Raw genomic sequence first — 23,400 nt, 5'->3', positions numbered from 1 at the left:
TAGATCCTCTTGCATTCATACTCGTATAATAAACCATCAAATTCACATTGCATCAACTCAATGCAGTGCCCTATACACTTTAGGGTGCAGTTAGTTAGAAATAATTGATCTTACTTTTAAATTATGTCTAAATCATATTTTACTTGTTTAATAAAATTTAATTGCATCAATTTGTTGCAGTACCCTATGCACTATTGGATACGGATAAGGGTCAGTAGTAATTGATCTTACTTTTTAAATTATGCTAATTTACAAACATTTTTGTAAAAAAAAAGTACATTATATAAATTTAGATTTACATAAGTTTTGTACTGCCATTTCTTGGTTGATCTGCATTTTATAGAATAAAATAATAACTTTGTATTTTATCAGTTAACTGGAGTGTCGTTGCCCGTCTGTTACGACAAAACCCGGTTGCTGGTCAAATAAAATTAATGTGAAAAAAAAACACATACTTAGTGGTTATTTTATTCTATGATATTATCTTGATTTTGCTGTTGCCAAGAATGGTTCGATATTGTAATACCTTATGCTCCCAGTTTGCCTGTTTTGTGTATCTGTTCAAACCGTTATAATTTTTCGTCCGTAGGGGGTCTAATAACAGAGATATTTGAGAATCCAGGCACGGAACAAACTCGATAACGCCAAAATCAAACACAGTTCAGGCTCCACAGTGTGTCTAGTGACGTGTGGGTGCAATGCTCTCGCATTTTACGTAATTTCGAGTAATCCGACCCGTTTAAATTGTCGAATTTTTCAGCGCGACGCGATGTTCGCTTCCCGCGGTGCCTCTATATACGTTCTCGCTATATTGATCAAGACTCGTGTTGGGGTGTGGTGGCGATATGCAATTTAATTATACCGTATTTGCACTGTAAGTACCCCCTGATTAGTCACTTGTAACTTGTCACGCGCGGCAAGGAGAGCGGATTAACGCGACGCTAATTTCCCAGGCAAAGTTGAACCTTAACTTTTAGATGTGATAATAATATTTCGACTCATGCCCTACATTTGCAAATATACATACTAATATATATTTGCCAAATTAAGTGATTTCTCAGCCATCAAAATCTTCGCTGTTAAATAATATGCACTTCAAATTTTGTTGTATTTGTGTTGTATTTTTAAATCTTAAAATTAATTATTTCGAGAAATAAAAATACTTTGTGTTCTGATCCACTCACAATTTTATTAAACAACTAGTTTCGGCAACAACCTGTTGCCCTCTTTAGGTCTACATTTATTACTAAATATATATATAAAAAAAAACAGTGTACAAGTTGTTGGGTTCATTTTGAACTTGTACACTGTTTCTTTTTATATATATATTTAGTAATAAATGTAGCCCTGAAGAGGGCAACAGGTTGTTGCCGAAACTAGTTGGTTAATAAAAATGTGAGTGGATCAGAACACAAAATATTTTTATTTCTCAAAATAATATATCTATATGATCCACAAAGTTAATGCTTTCAATATTCAAAACATAAAATTAATTATGATTTTTTAAAGCATTGAGTTAAATGTTTTCGTTTTGAATAGTAGCACTTTCACTTTGTTTATTAATTCCATAGTAATTTTTTAAATATTTTTTTTTAATAATATTTTTTCTGGTTGTCACCTGTGTCTTGCATATGAATAGACTCCTAGATATTTAAAATAGGCATTGAAAGTCGTGCCACCGCATTCCAGGGTGTGATACAGATTCCTGATAGACCCTCAATTTAAAATAAACATTCAATATTTTTTTAATCAAGCTGTTGGGTTATCAAACGGAGTGAACAATGTATACAAATATGATCATTTAAGTCAGACGATGGCATGTCGTAAGCTTTGTAAATTTTCAATAATTTCTTCATCTCTATAAAATCTTTAATATATATTGAAAACAATCCATCGGAAAATAAACACAAATGTTTGCACTTGCAAAGATATGGATGTATTACATATTTTAGATTCTGGATTCAAAATTCAAGATTCAACATTAAAACAATCCTTTTGTGCATTTAAAAATTAATCACACAAATCACAAGAAAGCACCTTCCAGCTAATCAACACACAAATCATCAATAACACACTTTGTGAAAGCATATATATAACCACAATTTCAAAAACAAAGAAACACATCAAACAAAATCGAACATATACCACGTTTGGTCAAAAGAACTTTGAGTTTTACGCAAAAAAGCTGCATAACCTGCTTCCTTTAACCATTAACTCATTAAATAACGAAACTTTGTATAAAAGAGCTATTAATAATTGGAAAACGAAAGTTGGAGGATTTGAAATAGATATATGTATATCATCCATGATTCCATGACTCATGACAGATGACAAATCACATAATTTTATACACAAGTATTGTTAAATTTGCTCATAGCACAAGGAAACTCATTATTTCAAACATTTTTGTATAATTAAACAATTAACAATTATAATAACGATGATTGCAACTTTGTATTATTTATGTATTATTGCATTATTAATTATTAATAACAAATACTTGATATTTTTTTCATTAAATGTAGTACGAAGTAATCAATCATGACTTTTGTTATATTAAGGAGAGTAAACATATCTTACATTATTTTCAGAATGCTCATAGCAATGACCAAATGTAGCAGTAATGAATCAAGGGGTCACTCGAGGAGAAAAAGGTTTTTAATAGAACCTGTAAATACACAAATGGGGGTGAGTTTTGCAAAAAAAGCTTTTTATTATTCAAATTCTCCTGCTGAACACCGCTGAGTATGAAAACATTAGTTAATTATTTATTAAAAACAAACAAAATTGTAATACAGAAAATCCTGGCGTTGTAAAATGGGGAAAATATATTTATCGATTAAAAGAGTTACATGATTTATGTTTTGAACTCACATTTCTTAGTGGAACTGCATTTTATGTAATAAAACAACAACTCTTTAGCTGTTTCCACTTTTACTTATTTAATTTGACCAGTGACAGGGGACCAAATTGAAATACCCATGTCACAATACACCCCTAGTTAAAAAATGTAGTTTTTACTTATTCTTTTATGAAATAATATAATTTGTACTTTAAAAGATTCAAAGATTATAAATTGAAAACCCTTTCAGCTCTTCGCCACCATATCAGTACCTCTAGAAAATGAGAAACAAGTATCCGTTTCGTATTTCTTTGAGGGAAATTACTATACACTACAAAATGCTTCATGGGTAAGGCCAGCCTTTGAATCCTTGGTAAGTATTTTATTCGATTTACATTTTTTATTTTAACTAACATGGAAATTTTTAAAGAGAAAAATAAACATTAAAAGGTCTTAAATTGCAGCTTTGGTTCAATACAATTGTAAAAATTAATGCAATTTTCCTGTGATAGAACCCACCAAGCTGAAGTAGTATTTTACAAAAATGGCGCTTTATAAATAATCCAAATGTATTATTATTATTATTATTTAAGCGATCATTTGGATATGTGTCTTTTCTCTCGATAAATACTTTTATTGTGTTATTATGATATACTCAATAATTTAAAATCGATAGGTTACTATAGCAGCTTGCGTCCAGTATTTATTATTTATAACATAAGGAATATACTTATTTTTAAATAAATAATTTATTCTGTTGATAATCTTTTTTCTTCAAATCTTATCTGACACGTGTTTCGAAGCATTATGCATCATTCTTTAAAAATGGATAGAAACACAAAGTGCTTGCCGAACTATTCATGAAATTAATGTACGTTTGGCTAAAACTTTTTTATTTTAATCATTGATTTGTAAGTTGACTTGGAGTCCCGAAGTTAATGTCAAGGATTACGTTTCTGATACAAATAAAATAGAAATTGGAGTGTAGAATTTCAATTTTAAGATCATAACAACATTCCAGTTATGAATATATACATATGTTTTGTTGGCGGTTTTATTATTAAAACATTTTTTAATGATCGTTTCTCGGTATGAAAGTAGTGGGAGTATCTAATTTATTTCAAATTAATTAGATACTCGATTTAAATGTATTCAATGGAGACAAAAATTAATGTTTATGTACATTAAATATGATATAACAAAAAGTTATTCAATCATGTAATAAAATAATTTATTAGCTTTAGTAATACCATTTTCTCTATTTTTTATTACACTAACTGGCATTCTTGGCACATAAAATAGCGGTGAAATTGTTCCCGAAACTTTATCTAGATTACATCATGAGATAGTACTATAAAATGTGTTTATTTCTTCTGATTTCAGATTGTAGACGAAGGGAGACACGAGAAGAGAAGTTTGGGTGATTCCCCTCTCTTTAGCAGTTTAAGTAGAAGATTTGCCTACGTAGTTCTAGAAAATAATATTGAAAAGCAAGTATTTTTAAATTTATTTCGTTTTTTATATTAAATATATATTTTCACACAGCAACATAAAATCAAAAGTCTTGATAAACTGCGCTTAAGCTGTTCATCCCCATCAATAAAAACAATATAGTCAAAAGAAAATCTTAGAAACGTAAGAATATATATATATATATATATATATATATAGATCTTCAAAACCCTTACCCGCACCCAAATGGTGCATAGGGCACTGTATCGTATAAACGCAGTGTTATCTTGATCGTTAACACATAAAGGAAAGGTGATCGACCCTCCGCTTCACGTACCAGTCCAGGGTAATATTCAATAAATATTAGAGTGAAAAAATCACTTTTATTTATTTGACCCCCCGAGGAAATCGAGCCCGGGACCCCAGTATGGTAGCCGAGCGTGACTTTTAAACTCTAATATTTATTAAATATTACCCTAGACTGGTACCTGAAGCGGAGGGCTGATCACCTTTCCTTCGTGTGTTAACGATCAAGATAACACTGCGTTTATGTGATGCAGTTCCCTATGCACCATTGGGGTACGGATAAGGGTTTGAATTAAATTTTTTTTGAAAAATGTGAAGACTACAAAAATCAATAAATTGAACGAAAAATCAATTCAACATTTCTTCAAAGAGGACTTACATTTTTTATTACTGCTCCATGTATTTCTTAAATACGTTTGTAATACAGCTACAAACATGGATTCGTAATATATGGCAGATAACCTCTTTGTAATAGGAATCACGAGTAATTACCGGGATATTATCGAATAAATTGTTTTTTTTTGTATAACAAAGGGAAAATGATCATGACCTTTTTCCTTTGATGTCTAAGAAAAATTAATGGCATTCGTGCTCTCATTATTTTTTACGATGTTTGTTGTACAATACTGCGAATTAATTAAAAATTCCAAGTTTTGATAGCAAGAAACCTGTTTTTAATGTTTGAATATTTTGTATTTATTTTCAATTAAATTTGTAAAAAAACTCTTTTATAAAAACACCACTTTTGAAATTTTAAACATAGACAGGACTTTTCATAAAATGATTCGGCAGTAACTTTGTAGCAAAATCTTTGTATTTTCAATTAAAATTACTATGTAAAATTAAAATCCATTGTGACATGTGTTTCTATGCATTCCGCATCTGTTTCACTCGCATTGCAAACGGTGTTTGAAAATTATGCGGAATGCATCGAAACACGTGTCACAACAGATTTTAAGAAATGGTGGTATTTGCTAAGTAAAACCTTTTTTTAAATAAACAGGACTTTTTTCAAGATTTTTTTACCAATCGGCGAAAACGTAACAAACAGTCTGTATTTTCACCTGTTGATAAAAATAGCTGTAGTTCTCTAAACTAGTCGTGTTTACATTAATATACTCTAAATGATATTTTATAAGTGTTTCATTTTTTATGCTTAAATCAATATATTATTCCATAAAGTTAATTTCCAAATCAATAAAAAAATATATTTATTTTCACATGTAAAACTCACAATTCAGAACGAATGAATTTATGAATATGGAATAATTCTTGTCAATTATAGTTATTATAAACTGTCATTGGCTGTTCAAAGTAATTTCAAACTTACATGTTGCCTAATACATTTATAGTGGAAAAAATGTATATGGTCTCTTGCAAGATATATACATATATATACGACTTTTCGAAATTAAAGTGATGTGTTTTTATTTTATATGGAATTGTGAACGCATAATGTACAAAGTGATCTCTTAAATAAACCAAAGACAGGTCTTAACCTCTGAAATACTCAGACTTTCAAATTTTCATCTTAATAACATCTTATTGAGTAAAATTTTAATTAATGTTTTTTTCCGACATGACCATTGCAGGCAGGGACTTCCTGGTCGAGCCTGCTTGCTAAGAGCAATATGTGAACACGCCGAAGCACCCTTACAGCACAATGGAGTTATGGGAGATTTCTTATATGTGGTTTTTACGTCAGTATGCACCAACTTTTAAAAAAATACTTTGAAAAAACTACCATTTCAATGAATGATTTAAAAATAAATGTGGTAAACTTGAGCGATAATTACAGAATAAAATTGTAAAAACGCTTTTAAAATCGTATTAAAGGGATAAAAGTTGTCTTCCTTTTGAAACTATGCATAAATTAATCACAAAGAAAAATTTCTCCAACATTGCCTCACTAAATTTATGTCTCTGTTAAAATTTAAAAGAAAACCTTACTTCCTTTTTGCTTTTTTTTAGATTTGCTATTAATAATGTTTTTATCTAGCCACCGCATTTGCGAGATAATGTGTGGTACGCGTGTTCTGATTCACCCTGTATATGGTAGTACCTATAATCCAGAGTTTTTGAAGTAGAAAGGTCATAAAAATAATATATTGCTTTAATTTCTTATAGCCCATCTTCATCAACGGATGAAAACCTACCGGATATATTCTACGAAGCGGAAAACCGTGGAAAGCGAGGAAACTGCAAAAAGTTTACTAGCGATTGTCCTACGAGTATTATTAACTCCATTTCGTTCATACACGATGATCCATAATACTATATTGTACTTTTTACACCATAAAACATTTAGTTATAATTTTAATAAACTTTATTATAAATGTTATATGTGTTTGTGTCATTATTTAACTTCGTCATCCCTATTCTAGACATCCTTTTTCCTGGGCTAGGATTCCACAAAGAAGTTAAAGATTTAACTACGTAGTATAGATAAATTGAACATTACCTGTGGTTTTTTTTATGTTAATGACTTGAGATTTTATAGATCTGTTTTATCAGAAAGTTGAAATAATCGAAAATATATTAATTATATTTGTTATTTACCGAATATGTAGAAATAAAGAAAATTAAACTATAGCTGACAAAAGAGAAGGAGAACTTTCTAAATAGACACGGGCAGGATTCCAACTCCCCACCCAAGTATCCATCCTTCTTTCTGAACCTAATTCTAGAATTGCGGGCATAATTTCTAAAACGATAAAGCTAAACGCAAATGCGCAAAATTTAAATAAACTATGAAATTTTGTATAAATTGTTATTATTATTTTCTTTCATTTTTTTTATTGTAAATAAAAATAATTCTTTACTCTGGCAGAAACATCCTTTCACTGGGGGACTGCAAATAAATAATTTAAAAAAAAAAACTATACGTACATTGCGTATGTATGGTACTTCCGTAAGGAATTCCAGCCCCCTGCAGGCATTCCGTATGGAGTCCTAGCCCTGGGCAGGCATACCTTATGGAATCTCGGCCCCGGGCAAGCATTCTGTATGGAATCTTAACCCTGGGCAGGCATTCCGTGTGGAATCTCGATCCTGGGCAGGCATTGTTTATGGTTTCTTAGCCCTAGGCAGACATTCCCTTGGCAAGCTTTCCATATAGAATTTTATCTCAGGGCAGGCATTTCGTATGGAATCCTAGACCTGGGTATTCCGTGGGGATAAATCGATTTATAAGTTAATTATATTTTACTTGTGGTTTCGCGCATGACAATAATTAAAAAAATTATTTTAAATAAAATAAATGTTTTCATTCATTCCTCATGTTTTTTACGTGTACTTTATTTAATATATAATATAAATTATATAAAACATAATTTATAATATATAATATGTTATACGTAATATTTATAACAATTTTATTCCGACTTGTCTAAGCGATGGGTACAAAATTTAGTCAGCCATGTTTTTTTACTACAAAGAATTTTAAAATAAAATCTCAACAGTGTCGGGACAACTTTGTGAGGGTTCTTTCATTGTAGCATGTTTTAAAAAAATAATAATAATAAATACGTATTATATTTAATAAATAAAATGTTATATATTTATATATATATATATATATATATATATATATATATATATATATATATATATATATATATATATATATATATATATATATATTATATATATATATATATATATATATATATATATATATATATATATATATATATATATATATATATATATATATATATATATATATATATATATATATATATATATATATATATATATATATATATATATATATATATATATATATATATATTTATATATATATATATATATATATATATATATATATATATATATATATATATATATATATATATATATATATATAAATATATATATATATATATATATATATATATATATATAGGGTCCGCCATCTAAAGTTTTTTTTTCAACTAGTGTTTATTTCGTGAATGGTAACACTTAGCTCATGTCTGATTTGACAGATAATTAGTTTTATCCTTCCGCTGAGCGAATATGGTTGTGTATACGCTTGAACAACGCTGGGAAATATTGCGACATTACTTTGAAAATCATGGTAATGTTGCAGAATGTGTGCGAAAATTGCGTACGGTTTTTGGAAGAAGAGAAGCACCGTCAGCTCCGTATGTTCGTTATCTTGTGAAAAAAGTGAAAGAAATTGGCATCCTCATCGATAAACCAAAGCGTGAAAAGCCAAAAACAGTGCGTACACCCGAGAATATCGATGTTGTGGCAGAAAGTGTGCGTGAAGCGCCATCAACATCAATTCACCGTCGTTCTCAACAATTGAACATTTCGGAGACATCATTGAGACGAATTTTGCATAAAGACCTTGGTATGACGCCATACAAAGTCCAATTGGTTCAGGAGTTGAAGCCAACTGACCATCCAATGCGTTTTCGCTTCGCTGAGTGGGCCTGCGATCGACTTACAGAAGATGCCGATTTTGCCAAAAAAATCATCTTTTCGGATGAAGCTCATTTTGATCTTGGCGGGTATGTAAACAAGCAAAATTGTCGTATTTGGGGCACAGAAAACCCGCACGCATACATTGAAAAGCCGGTACACCCAAAACGAGTCACTGTTTGGTGCGGATTTTGGTCCAGAGGCATAATTGGGCCATTTTTCTTTGAAAATGAGCAAGGAGTGGCCGTTACAGTCAATGGCGATCGTTATCGGGCCATGTTGAACGGATTTTTGTTCACAAAAATTGAAGAGGAGGATATTGGCAACATTTGGTTTCAACAGGACGGCGCTACGTGCCACACAGCCGAAGCTACACTCGATAGCACTTATAGCATTTTCAAAAAAAAAAGTTATTTGGCGGACCCTTTATATATATATATATATATATATATATATATATATATATATATATATATATATATATATATATATATATATATATATATATATATATATATATATATATATATATATATATTATATTTATATATATATATATATAATATATATATATATATATATATATATATATATGCAATAATTTATAGCTATTGACCCTGGATATCGAATATTTTTTAAATAGTATAGTCAGTGTAGCTAACAGGATTTTTTAATACCTTTATCATGAGCGTACCCAAATCACCAAAGCCATAACCATTTTGACACGTTGCGCAAGAGTATCGTCAATTTTGAACCAATTACCTTTTCTGAAAAGCATGTATACCGAATTAGCGTCTATTAGTGTGCTGGCTAGCACAAAGATCTTTTAAAAAATATATTGCTGCAAGCAAACAGCACCTAAGTTGACTAATCTTCCATGTTTGCCCATAAATCATAACTGTCATCTCTCGTCAGTGTTCGGACTTACGGAAAACGTACCGAGTTCCAAATTTGCATCTATATGCACTTCTATAAGTGAAAATACGAGATAGCATTACTCATTGGATGAGTATCTTAGTTACTTTTTATTGTTTAATTAATTCATCAGTGGTATAATAACGTTTGTACTTTTTATTTATCCGTTACTTGGATTCTGTGCAGTTCTGAAAATGAAGAATGACAAAAAACTGTTTTGCTGGTGAGTTATTAACAAATTATTTACAAAAATATTTCAATAAAAACCGTTATTAATTAGTAAGCTCATATTAATTTTTAAATTGTTAGCATAAATTTAACAATCTACGAGAGTGAATAAAATAAAATAAGGCTTTAGTTTCAAATAAATATATTTTTTTGAAACCATAATTATTCGTTTTTTTGCATGTTTTTGTTAATGGTAATAAAAATGGCCGTCTCCGTAGTATAGTGGGTAGCACATTTAATTACTGCGCTGGAGATCCTGGGTTTGATTCCCAGGGGGGTGAAAATAAATTAAGTGATTTTGGAGTAATAAAAAATGAAAGAGTTTTTCATTCTGCCCATTAATAAATATTATTATGAATGAATATTCAAAAGTTGTTTTCATTTCTTAGAGGTAATTTTAATAGACGTGAAAATTGGGATGACGGTGCTGCCATCAATTGAGATATAATATTTATATACCATCCGTAGGGTGAATAATCCAGTGATGGAATAAACAATAAACAATTGTTTAATATGTTTTGTATTTTTTTTTTCTTGCCGATATTAGATGAAAAATGTTTTATTTTCTGAAACTGTCTCAAACACACAAGTTACTTGTACCAAAAATTGGAAAAATTTATGAAACAATCACAATTAAGAGACGCGTATCATAATAATGACATTTTTATTTTACTATTTTATTTTGTTTTGTCACTTTTGTAGAATAGACCCAATGATCGTTTTGTTTTTCTAATGAAGATGGTTCTAAATTGTTTTACAATATTTTTTGTGTATCATGAGATAAAGGATTCTTTGATTTAAACTGTTTATTTTACAGTATACTGTAAAAACTAATGTTTAATATGTTGATTTTATTTATATTTCAGTATACTAATTATTGGTTTATTAAATTCGTCGTACAGTAAGCAGCGCAAAAGATCTCTCATATATACACCAACAAGTTTAGAAGGGGTAAGTTTGAAACTAATGTGTTTTAAATATTTGTTGAACTTCCGAAAACAAATATCGAAAACGAACTTAGACATATTTTTTATTTATATTCTGCTTTCTACATAATAAACATTTATTTATACTAAAGATTTTTTCTGAAAGTTGCTTTTTAGAATTCAAATTTAGGATTTCATCCAATAGTATTTATTAATATTTTAATATCAATTTAATTTTTTGTCCATGTATAATTTGGTTTTACAAATTGTTGAAAAAATAAAATGGGCATATTTACTATAGTATTTTAAAAGTACATGTAAGCCTTTTTATTAATATGTAGAGTATTTAAAGTCTGATTTTTATATGATTTATCTATCGGAAAGTACTAAATAATGATTCAGTATGTGGTATAAAATTAATAACATGATTATTTTATTAAAATTAAACACTTGAATAATCCAATTTATCGAGTTTTATTTTTATTTACGACTAGTTTCTAAAACAACATTGTTTTCATCTTCTGGTACAAATTAAAACTAACGAATAAAAATATATTTAGGTGTACCAGAAGATGAAAACAATTGTCGTTTTCGAAACTAGTCGTAAATAAAAATAAAACTCGATAAAGTGGATTATTCAAGTGTTTAATTTTAATAAAATAATCATGTCATTCCACAAAGTTAATGCCGAATCAATAAATAATATTAATAACATTTATATTTTTAAAGATTTTCATCGCAATAGCTGTCCCTGTTGACTTGCCTGACCAAAACGTCTTCGTCTCTTTCAATTTCGAGGCAAACTATTTTCTACCTAATAATGCTTCAGACCTTGGTGACATGACGTTCTTTGCTCCAGTAAGTATGAAAAGGAATTAAAATATAATAATTTTTCTATCATATAGGAATAATAAATAATTTCAAAAATTACAATGTTTTGGTATTGGTAACTGAAAGAAATGAGAGAGAGAGAGAGAGAGAGAGAGAGATTTATCTCTCCTTGAAAGCAGTCACTCGCCTAGAGCTACCTAGTAATACTTATTTATAATAAACCAAAGTCAATGTATGAATTAAATTAAAAGTAGCGAGTGATCATTTTCCATCACCACAGTAAATAATGATTACATTATTATTTTTATGTTCATTTGTTTGACGTGCAACTTCTTAGATAATCAATAATTGGATGAGAATCACATTGAAATTCCAAGGATGCGTCGCGTTTATTAGGTGGATTTTGTTACATGACAGAGAAGAGAGTTATGATGCAGAGAGAAGGAGAAAGAGAGCTATATATTCCAATGACACGGAGCAAAAGGAAGCGATGTATACACAACGATACAAAGCAATAGAATAATAAATAGTATATGTCAGACACTATATTTTACCAGTATTTTACCAGTTTTTGTGGGTATCGCAAACCATTAATTTCAGTATCACTAATTGAAGCACCAATAAATGACAGTAAATATTGTACATATTATGTAAATATTGTCCGCCTTTAAAAAACCTCTGTCCGCCTCCGTAGTGTAATGGTCAGCACGCTCGGCTACCGTTCTGGAGGTCCCGGGTTCGATTCCCAGGGGGGGGTCAAATAAATATAAGTGATTTTTTCACTGTAATATTTATCCAAAATTACCCTGGACTGGTACCTGAAGCGGATGGCTGATCACCTTTCCTTCATGTGTAAACGATCAAGATAACACTGCGTTTATATGAAGCAGTGCCCTATGCACCATTGGGGTGCGGATAAGGGTTTAAAAAAAAATTGTACTCTCTCTCTCTCTCTCTCTCTTTTACACTCTAAATCTCTCTTATTATTTATTTTTACGCCCATTTTTATAAATACATACATGTATTAAAGTTTACTTAAAACTTGATGGCTTTTGAAAACCGAGTAATTTGGTTTATATAATGAGAACGATTAAAATAATAATAATAAGTAGTTGAGTAAATAAAGCATGGTTCATTGTTGTGATAACGACAAGGCATTAGCGGAAAATTGATAATATTTTAGCTTGATTATTGTCATAACTTACCCGCCTCGCGTACAATGATAACATCACCATCAAACTTAATTTAGTGTAAAACTTTTAGAATTGCCTCCATTCAGAATGACTCTGAAAGCACTAACCACATATTATTTAAATGCCTTTCAAAAGTTTAGAATTCGCGTGATTTTAGAGAAGTTTAATGTGACATCTTTCGGAAAACATGTCGCTTGGAGTTTGGGGATACACTTCGCGGAAAGGAAAAGGGGGAATGAGAAGAATAGACTTCTAACGAAACGCTTATTATTGTAGACATATAATACTTAATCGTCTTTCTATGTAGGTTCATACTTATCGGCATACTTGTATAATATTTTGAATATTCTTTTCAGGGTTCTTTATTTTAAGTTATTAAAGATATCCGTGATTTTGTTCAACAAAACGAGTGAATTTTATGTTTTATTTTGATTATTGAAGTTTTCAAACTTGTTAATTTTTTATAATTTATTCTTTACCCACGAATGAACAAACTTTGGTCAAAAAATTGTCTGTTCTAGCATTTTTTTTAGGTGATACAAAATCTTCAGATTAATAAAAAATTTCTTATAGAAAAAGGAGCGAGTTCAAAAAAAGATCGCTGAATTGAATTTGGTATCGTCATGTATCCGTATTTCAAAATTCTGTATTTTTTTTTACGTTTTCACGAAAATTCAATGCAAAAAAGATAGTAGGCAATCCTTATCCACTGTATTCTACTCTCGTCCAATTATTATAAAACCATAATAGCTGTAATAAATTACCGTCACCTGTAACTCATTTGCTGAAATTGTTCCGCATTATTTTCAAACAACGTATCATACGGTGTTTGAAAATGATGTGGAATACATCTAAACACGTGTCATGATAGATTTTAAGAAATAGTGGTATTTACCAAGTAAAACTTTAATTGAAAACAATGAAATTTATCAAATATACTTTATTTTATAGATATCTGATGTAGCTCGGAGCTTAGATCGAAAGCTTGCATATACTATTCTTCAAGACAAATTTCGAGAGTAAGTTGGCGTTTTTTATTTATTTTTTTACAATTTAAAGTAATTGGCGCTAGGTAAGAAATAATAATTAATGTTAAGGGTTGACAATTAAATTACAGGAGTGGGTTTTCTGGAGAAGCGTGCTTATTAAGAAGTATTTGTGAGGCAGCTGAAACCCCATTGGACCATCAAGGAGTATTGGGAGGAATAATGCACGTCATTTTTACGTATGTACTGCCCCTAATACAACAACAGCATTATACTTAAATCTTAGTAAAAAAAAGGCACCATTGAATAGTCCACTTGCAAAACCACGTTATGTTAAAAACTTTTTTTTATTGTAGTACCTAAAAGGCGAACCGGTTCTTGAAAATTTTGAATCCCATCACTGCATGTATGATACCACCTCTCGTGACAGTTCCTTATGAACTATCACGGATCCAATTATAATACATATTATTTGCAACATTTTAAGTGTGTCCAAATACTTGTTCACAAAATCTGGATTATCTCCAATCACAGGAGTTATTTTCATATTATTTTTTGACATCTCATCAAAGATGAAGAAGAATATGGAAGTCTGGGCATTTACTAATAATGATCCAAGAATTATATTTCAAAAACTGGTTCATATATATAGAACTTGCAAGTATTTGAGTAGTGTGGTTGTCAATAATGAGTAGAATTGGTGAATGTTACTCGTGTGTAACCAGCTTAATCACTTAAACCAGCCTATGACGGTCGTTAGCACCGTAAATGCCCAGACTTCCATATTCTTCTTCATCTTTGATGAGACGTCAAAAAATAATTTACATATTATTGTTAATATCTTCAAATGATTTGTTCCAGGCCATCATCTTCGAAGGATGAGTCGCTCCCTTCATCATATTATCTGGCGGAGAAGCACGGCACATCCGGTGACTGCAGCCCTTACATAGACAAATGTCCTTCAGGACTATTCGACATTATATCCAAAGTTATACACTTTGCTCATGGAGACTAAACTCTCAGTGTTAGAAGTAAACAGCTATGCCAAGTTTATATACTGTAATACAAAACGTGATGTTCGCCAAAGTCAAAATTAATCAAATACATATGCACATACAATACATACAGATTTATTTATCAGATTTTATAGATTTGCCTTATGGATATTGTTTGCCAACTCATTAAACCGCAGAACTTGTTTCAATAGACCTTAATATTCTATCGTAAAATTTACGACAGCAAGAAAAGCTCAAATTTTACCAAAAACGTTTACTAAAAACATTTTAAAAAATAAGTGAAATGTGATTTTTGAGAACTTTATGCAAAATATTAACATAAAATATTGATAAAACATTTGACATGCTATTTGTCACTATATTCTTTATATATGCCTCGGTGCTCCCTGCAGATTGGGTTCCATTGTAAACTATGCGAATGTCCTGTAATCTAGGGTTGAATAATGTTTTCATTAATTGATTCGGCAGTCACTTTGTGGTAAATCTATCCATTTTTATTTTAAGTTTTACTTAGTAAATGCCTCTATTTTAAATAGTGGTATTTACTATTGAAACTTAAAATAAAAATTAAAGAATCATGATTGTATATGTACATATTTTCACACAAACTATATTTTTTTAAAGTCAATGGATATTGGGTTAGAGTCAATTAAAAGCCTTATTTATCCATATTATCTCCATATGAGGACCAATTGGAGTTAAAAAATTGCCTCCTGGTTTTTCTATAGGCTGCCAGCTACTTCACATTCTCCTGTGTTAGGCCCTAAACTTAGTTCTGACGACAACTGCAGATAAATTGTCAGCAGTATATATCCTGGGCAGCACAAACCTGATGCCTTGAGATATTCGGAGTACATGGCCTAGCCAAACGAATCACTTTTTTTGCTTTTCTTAGGAATATTTGTCCATGGGTTGCTTTGCTCAATGCCTTATTTTTATTACCACCTCAAGCCTAAAATTTATCAGGCACACCTATTCTTAAAGTCAAATAAACGGCTAGGCCTTTATAGGGTGTCATATTTCACAGACATACAGTATAAGAGAATAAGTATGATGTAGGGGTTGAAGGTGTGGCATTTAGTCTTCACAGAGTATAATTTTAAACTTCAGACAGCCTTCATACTGTTGAATGCGGCACCTACTAGTCCAAAACATACTCCCAGTTCTCTTTAAAAGACTGCTATTTTCTGTAATGTACTACTACTACCACTACCATCACACCGTTTCCCTGCAGAGGTAGGTAGAGAGGATGAAACACCACACTCTTCTGTCCTGACATACACTCCTAGCATCCTTCACATCCATACATCTATCATGCCCTCCAATTACTCAGACTTTTGACACCACCAGATTTTAGGTTTTGATTGATCTGATGAAGCCTTTTTTGGCCGCTTTCATTCTGTTCTCCCGCTCACATTTGCCACACATACTTTCTTAGTCATTTTTTCTTTATCCATTCGCTCCACATGTCCATACCACCTTAAAGAACTCTTCTTAATGTTTTCAATTATCGCTAGTTCCTCCCATGTATAATCCGGAGTCCTAGAAACCCCGGACCATTTGGATGAGCTTATTACCAGTCATCTAGGCACCTTGCATAACATGTAGATTTTTGACCCGTGTGTGCAGTACCTACCTATAAAAGTGCCAACTCTTGAACTATTAGATTATAATTCATTTTGTTCCTAAAGATAGCCATTTTTATTTGAACTCACGTGAGATCTTATTGATAAAGTTGCATCATTATGGTACTAACACAAAATTAAGGAATTCTCTCACATAAAAGTCTATTACGATGATATGCAAATTACGCATTAAAATTCATTGCATAGCTTCACTTGACTTCTATTCATTTTTTTATGAATTTATTTAAACTGTTAAATAAGTCAGTTCACGGTAAAAAAATTAACAAATTGTTTTAATTACAAAGGAGAATATAAAATTAAATGGTGATGAACAAGTCTTTATTTTTTTTTTTAAATACCTTTATTGTGTTTCAGTTAAAATATATATATGAACCTAATAAAACAATATTGTACATATGTATTAACGTCCTTTTATTATTTATTACATCATTACATTTTATCACAATTTTGTAGCAATTTTACACCGCGCACTGGAATTGTAAGTAATGAAGTAGTAACCAGAGAATATTTATAAATTTAAAAGCGGTACAAGTTTTATGGCTCAATTCTCTACGGAGATTTTGAAATATTAAAAGTTGTTATTTTATATAAATATACGATTATAAAAATATTTAGATTTTTACACAATTCTCTAAATAAAAGCTTCTTCAACCTGTCAGAGAGTGTATAGTATCATACAAACAAAGTAAGTCCTAAGGGAGTGTGGACAGCAATGTTTCATCACACCAATAAAAGGTCTGTTGAATTATACAATAAAACAACAACTATACACAGTAGTCTCGGTTATTCGGCCTTTGGTTATCCGATTTCCGAGTTATCTGACGTACCGGTAAGACAATAACATTTTTTTTTACCCAAGCTTAAGTTTAGTTTCGGAGTTCACTGCATTGTATGTGAGTATGTACCTTCTATAAAACATGTTTTATTACTTTGCTGTAAGTGCATTTTGTTGTATTATTTTGAGAAATAAAAAATACTTTGTTGTTTGATCCACTCACATTTTTATTAACAACCAACTAGTTTCGGCAACAACCTGTTGCCCTCTTCAGGGTTTGATTAATGACTATAAACCCTGAAGAGGGCAACAGGTTGTTGCCGAAACTAGTTGGTTGTTAATAAAAATGTGAGTGGATCAAACAACAAAGTATTTTTATTTCTCAAAATAATATATCAATATGATCCACAAAGTTAATGCTTTCAATATTCAAAATTTAGCATTTTGATGTTTTAGTTTGTTACATTCAGTTATTTTACATGTACATATTTGAAAAGTTTTCCATGCGCAATTAAAATTAATTCATTTTTAATGTCGTTTTTATTATTTTCCGTGTTATCCGACCATTTCGCTTATCCAACCTTGTTGCAGCCGGTTTAGGTCAGATAATCGACACTCTACTGTAGCTGTTTACAATTTTATTTTATTTGACCAGTGACCGGGTTTTATCGTTACCAATATTATCAGACTGTGATGTCGGTACAAACCAAACTCGGTCACTAGTCAAATAAAATAAAAGAGAAAAAAAAGTATACAGTTGTTCTTCTCCTGTATAAAATGCAGTTTCACTAAGACACATCAGTACAAAATTTTAGTCAGTTAAAGTTGTAAATATAAGAAGTAATAATAATAATTTAGGATAATTTATACAGCGCCATTTATGTAAAATACTACTTTCATATAGAAGTTCTTGAAATTTTTGTTTGCAATACTGACGTGACAGTCAAATTTTGTGTATTTAGCTCTGACAATACCAATCATAGAAAATCTACAAAAATCCACTATATTATCCCTTTAGCTTTGGCAACGCCAATCGTAGAAAAACTACTAAAATCCACTATATTAATTAACCTTTGAATTGATCAGAATGGATGTTATAAATTTCAAATATTAGATAATTTTTTATGAAAAAAAAACATTTTGACGTAAAAAAAACCGGGTGTGTCCAAATCTTTGTTCACAAATCTGGGATTCCACTTAGGAGTTATTTTTCATTTTAACATCTCAAGATAGATGAAAAAGAATATGGCCATAAGCCCTGTAAATACACAGGCTTCCATATTCTTCTTCGTCTATGTTGAGATTGGTTTCGTTAAGTTCACATGAACTCACTCGCCGACAGGTTAATAGACTTCTTATAACCACAATATAAAAATGAATGGGATAAGAACATGTTAGCAATGCTTTTAAGGTGCATCGCAATGCAGGATTTTTATACATATTTATTTTTATCATCAACATACCTACTGCATACTTTTAAAAGTCCATTATTTAATTTTTAAAGTTCTTCATACTGTACATATCAATAAGTTTGAAAGGAAATATTATGGACCTTTCATAGTAATATCGCTCACTCCTTTCAAAAATGTCACATCAAAAAACATAATTTTTCAGGAGATCGTTTTTAAAGTTTAAAAGTATAATAAAATTTATTAAAAATGAATATCAAGCCACTTGTTGAAATTTTTACCGTGCAACAGATCTTTTTAGGTAAAACCTGAGTGTTTTTTCTTCATTAAATTTTTTTTTAGTATATTTAAAAAAATAATTAAACAATACCTTTTTCTTCAAAATGCAAAATCAACACTTTCTGCCCTGTAGTGGGTAAATATTAAGTTAAAAATATGCCGCTTTGCTGGGATTTAGAACATTTTCTGGGCATTCCGAAAACATGCACAGGTGAAAATTGACAATTTTTGATATATCACGTTGTTGAAAGGAGTGAGCGATATGTTATATTGACTCCCAAATTAGAAATAATAAAAAAAAACTTTTCTTAGGGCCACAACTGTAAACAGACTGCATACAGTCTTCATTTCAGTGCAATGCCAGGTATTAGTTTTCAGAGGGCCAACTCTGGGCCAACATCGGTAATTCGTCCAGGGGGCCACACAGAAAGTGCATACATTTACATTAAATGGCTAACGTGAAGCGTATCCAATTCACATAACGTAAAATCCAATATGATTGGATATATATTTAACTCACGCAACCTCTTGACCAAATACAGCGTGAATTAAATATAACTCACATGGCGTTCAACGTGTTAACAAAACTTTATTTACGGTAATCCAATAATATGTCCTTTTTTTAAATCCAATAAATAAAATGTCCACCTCCGTAGCGCTGTGGTCAGCACGTTTGGCTACCGTGGTGGAGGTCCCGGGTCCGATTCCTAGGGGGTCAAAATAAACATGGCTGATTTTCACTCTCATATTTATTTAATATCACCCTGGACAAGAAGCCCAGGACTGATCACCTCGCCTTCATGCAATTAATGATCAAAATAACACAGCGTCGCTACGATGCAATGCCCTGTGCACCATTGGGTGCGGATAAGGGTTAGAAGAAGAAGAAGAAATAAAATAAATATGTATAAAATTACAATGTTGCAAAACCATTCTAATCAACTGGAGTACATATCTACATATTTTATTTATAATTTGAAATGTAATTAGTTTATATTATAATAAAGATGTCTATTTGGATGCCCATAAACTAAAAATTTAAAAACTAAAACAAATGTTTCATTTATGTATTATTTCCTAAAATCTTAGAACCAAAGTTTACATCATTCTACTATGTATAAATTTCGATTTCAAGAGATAAAATATAGGTAAATATAAAAAAAATACTATGTAAGCTGATTTTCTCATTTAAAAAAACTATGACAGGTTTCATAGCTGCAATAAGTATGAGAATAATGATTTTAAAATGTATTTTACATATTACTTATATGTTAGAAAACAAATCACAAAGAGGTATTAGAACACAATATGTATTTAACATATTGAATATGATTTAATTGTTTATGTATGTTAACCCTTTTTCATCAGACGCTCTTTTGAAAATGACAAGAAGTTTTAAAAAAAATTGCAAATATTTACAGATATATAAATATTGACTACATTCTAGACACAATCACGAAAAGTGAAATTTCGCAATGCTAAAAAATATTAAATACCTTTCCAGAACTGTAAATTTACCACCTTTGCCTCGGTGGTGTAATGGTTTGCGTGTTTAGCTACCATGCTGGAGGTCCTGGGTTCAATTGAAAATAAATACTGGTGATTTAACACACTTAATATTTATTAATATTACCCTGGACTGGTCCCTGAAGCTCAGGAGTGATCACCTTCCCTTCGTGTAAGTGACAACCAAGATAACACTGTGTCAATACGATGCAGTGCACCATTGGGTGCGGATAAGGTTAGAAGGAGATTAAATTAGATAAAACATAAAAAATAAAAGTTATGAAAGTCGGCGGGTATGTATGAGGAGATGCATGAACGTGGAAGAGGCGAAGAATGTTTGCAAGGACAGAGTGGTGTGGCGCTCTATTCTCTCTGCCTACCCCTGCGGGGAAGCGGCGTGATGGTTAGTTAGTTAGTTAATAAAAGTTAAATATTGTCATCCATGTCTTTTAATGGAAATGTGCTACTTTTGAAAAAAAAGTATACAAAAAACATTTCTCTCATAGGTAAATTTTTTGTAAGAAAAAAAAACTAAATCCATGAAAACTGTGATGAAAATGAAAAAAATCCATGAGTCCGCTCTCATTTTAAAATGAAAATTTCTCTTTGAGTAAAGGTTTTTAAGAAATTTTCAAATCGTAATGGTCCACATATTCAAAAGCTACTAAAATTTTATTTTTATATGGGAAGCTAATTCTGAAGAGAAAGGGTTAAAATGCACGAAAATAAGCAGTTGAAAATGTTTTTATATACTAACTATTTAACGATTACATATGTTATGGCATTAAGAAAAATATAAAACTCAGTTCTTTTGACTATTAAATATACATATTATTATAATTATTATTATACCTACTTTAAATTGGATTCTAAAAGATATGTAATAAAATCAGCTTTGTTGAGTGAAAGTTGCAATTTGTCAAAGAGAAACTTTGCGGTTCTTAGAAAAACATATTCATTTATATGATTTTAACTAATCATTTTTTTTTCTGAAGTCACCAAAAGGTCAAAGACATACTTGCTGTTGTTGAAGCTCAATTATTGTGTATAGTAAAATAATAGAGGGTTAAAACATTAAAAATGTATACACATTTACACTTTGTCTCCAAGATTTTGAGAATGGAATATGTACCGTGGAACGGGGCTAATTGAACTTTGATGTGTTACTTGAGCCCAGTACAAAAAAATATTTAGATAGTGGTATCGATCGAAGTATCGTGACAATAAGTGTGACCTGTCAGGGAAACAATGAATCATGTCGATACATTCATTATTGTAAACCAAATAGATTTTTTTTTGTACTGGGCTCAAGTAACACATCAAAGTTCAAGTATCCCCATTCTACGGTATCTCAAAAAAATGTTTTTGTAAAGTCGACTTATCCCTGATTAGTACAATGTGTATGTGAATTTTATTGTGAATACAATACCAGTGTCGAAATAGTTGTTTTGGAATTAAGAGGACTAAAGGATTAATAATTTTTAGAACTGTATCATCATTTAAATTGCAATACAGTAACAGCTTGAATTACATAATATGCAATTTATGTGAATTCACAGATTTGTAAACCAGAAATCATGTTTTTTTTATTTACACTAAATTATTTCAAGCACTAAGTTTATTGATTGAGGAGAAAACAGAACGGAGGAAAACTGAGTGTAAATAAGACTTACGTGAAATTCAAGTTACATTAAGTTCCGGAACGCATAACTTACGTAACCTAAGATATATGTGTACAGTAAGAGCTCATTAATTCCAATGATAATTCCAATTTCACAATTATTCTTAAAATATGTGAAACAGAATTCTGATTCCTGCAACTAATTTCCATTCAAAACGTTTAATAATTTGAATAAAAAAGGAAAAGTAAAAATCAATAAAAAAATACAAATTTGTGGAAAAAAATTTTTTATTAAAAAATGTATTAATTTCAGTTGATTTCAATAAACGCTCACTGCATTTGTTGTATTTTTAACAACAATCACAATCGATTTTTTTAAAACACTGCCACACATCAATCCAATAAGGAAAAATGAGTGATTTTTTTCTCCAATTTTGGTCCCTTCTATTTTCAATTAAGGAGCTTTTACTATACAAGCCAATTTTACAAAGAAGTAAATGAAAATGAGAATACTTTAACCCCATTTTTGTCATATTCAAGTATAATTTTTTTGCAACATACAGCATAAAACGCCTCAACATGTTGACATTATTTTCAATTACTGTGAAATAGGCTATTATTGAGATATCCCCTATTACGATATCATTGATGATATATCGCCACCCTGCTATTGTTTTGTACCACAGATTGTTTCAATAAGTTGTGAATGGTTGTTCCATATCCAAATATTTAACAAATAAATACACTGTTTATTTTTTTGGATATAGAACAAAAATAGATTTATACAGTTTGGATTTTTTTCACTGAATATACAATAGAACAATAAACATTTTTTTATTAACACATTGTGTACGGTGTGCACATATTTGTGCGTTTCAGAAACCTTGTGTGGTGGCGGGGTGCACATTTTTGTGCATTTCGGCTACCTTCAATTTAGTATACAAAAAACACGTCATAAACTTCTAATCTCTTGGCCTTTTTGCTTTTGTTGTGTAGTGGATAGATGTCGTTGTAATATAAAAAAATAATACTGATATTTAC

At 30.4% G+C, this 23,400-nt stretch overlaps 1 protein-coding gene across 1 annotated transcript; it reads left to right on the top strand.

The window, feature by feature from the left end:
- The first annotated feature begins 701 nt into the window (after positions 1-701).
- Positions 702-15,122, top strand: LOC148307173 (uncharacterized). Its single transcript, XM_088263842.1, has 11 exons — positions 702-874; positions 2,592-2,688; positions 3,093-3,215; positions 4,226-4,336; positions 6,197-6,304; positions 8,725-8,753; positions 11,074-11,122; positions 11,827-11,955; positions 14,073-14,140; positions 14,239-14,346; positions 14,969-15,122. Exons 1-11 carry the CDS (start codon positions 846-848, stop codon positions 15,120-15,122), a joined length of 1,005 nt encoding a protein of 334 aa, XP_088119968.1. The 5' UTR covers positions 702-845.
- The last annotated feature ends 8,278 nt before the right edge of the window (positions 15,123-23,400 follow it).

This window comes from Brachycentrus maculatus, unplaced genomic scaffold (assembly GCF_059751285.1).
Source record: "Brachycentrus maculatus isolate JH-2025_06_01 unplaced genomic scaffold, ASM5975128v1 h1tg000204l, whole genome shotgun sequence".
Lineage (NCBI taxonomy): Eukaryota > Metazoa > Arthropoda > Insecta > Trichoptera > Brachycentridae > Brachycentrus > Brachycentrus maculatus.
This window is presented reverse-complemented; position numbering and strand designations above follow the sequence as displayed.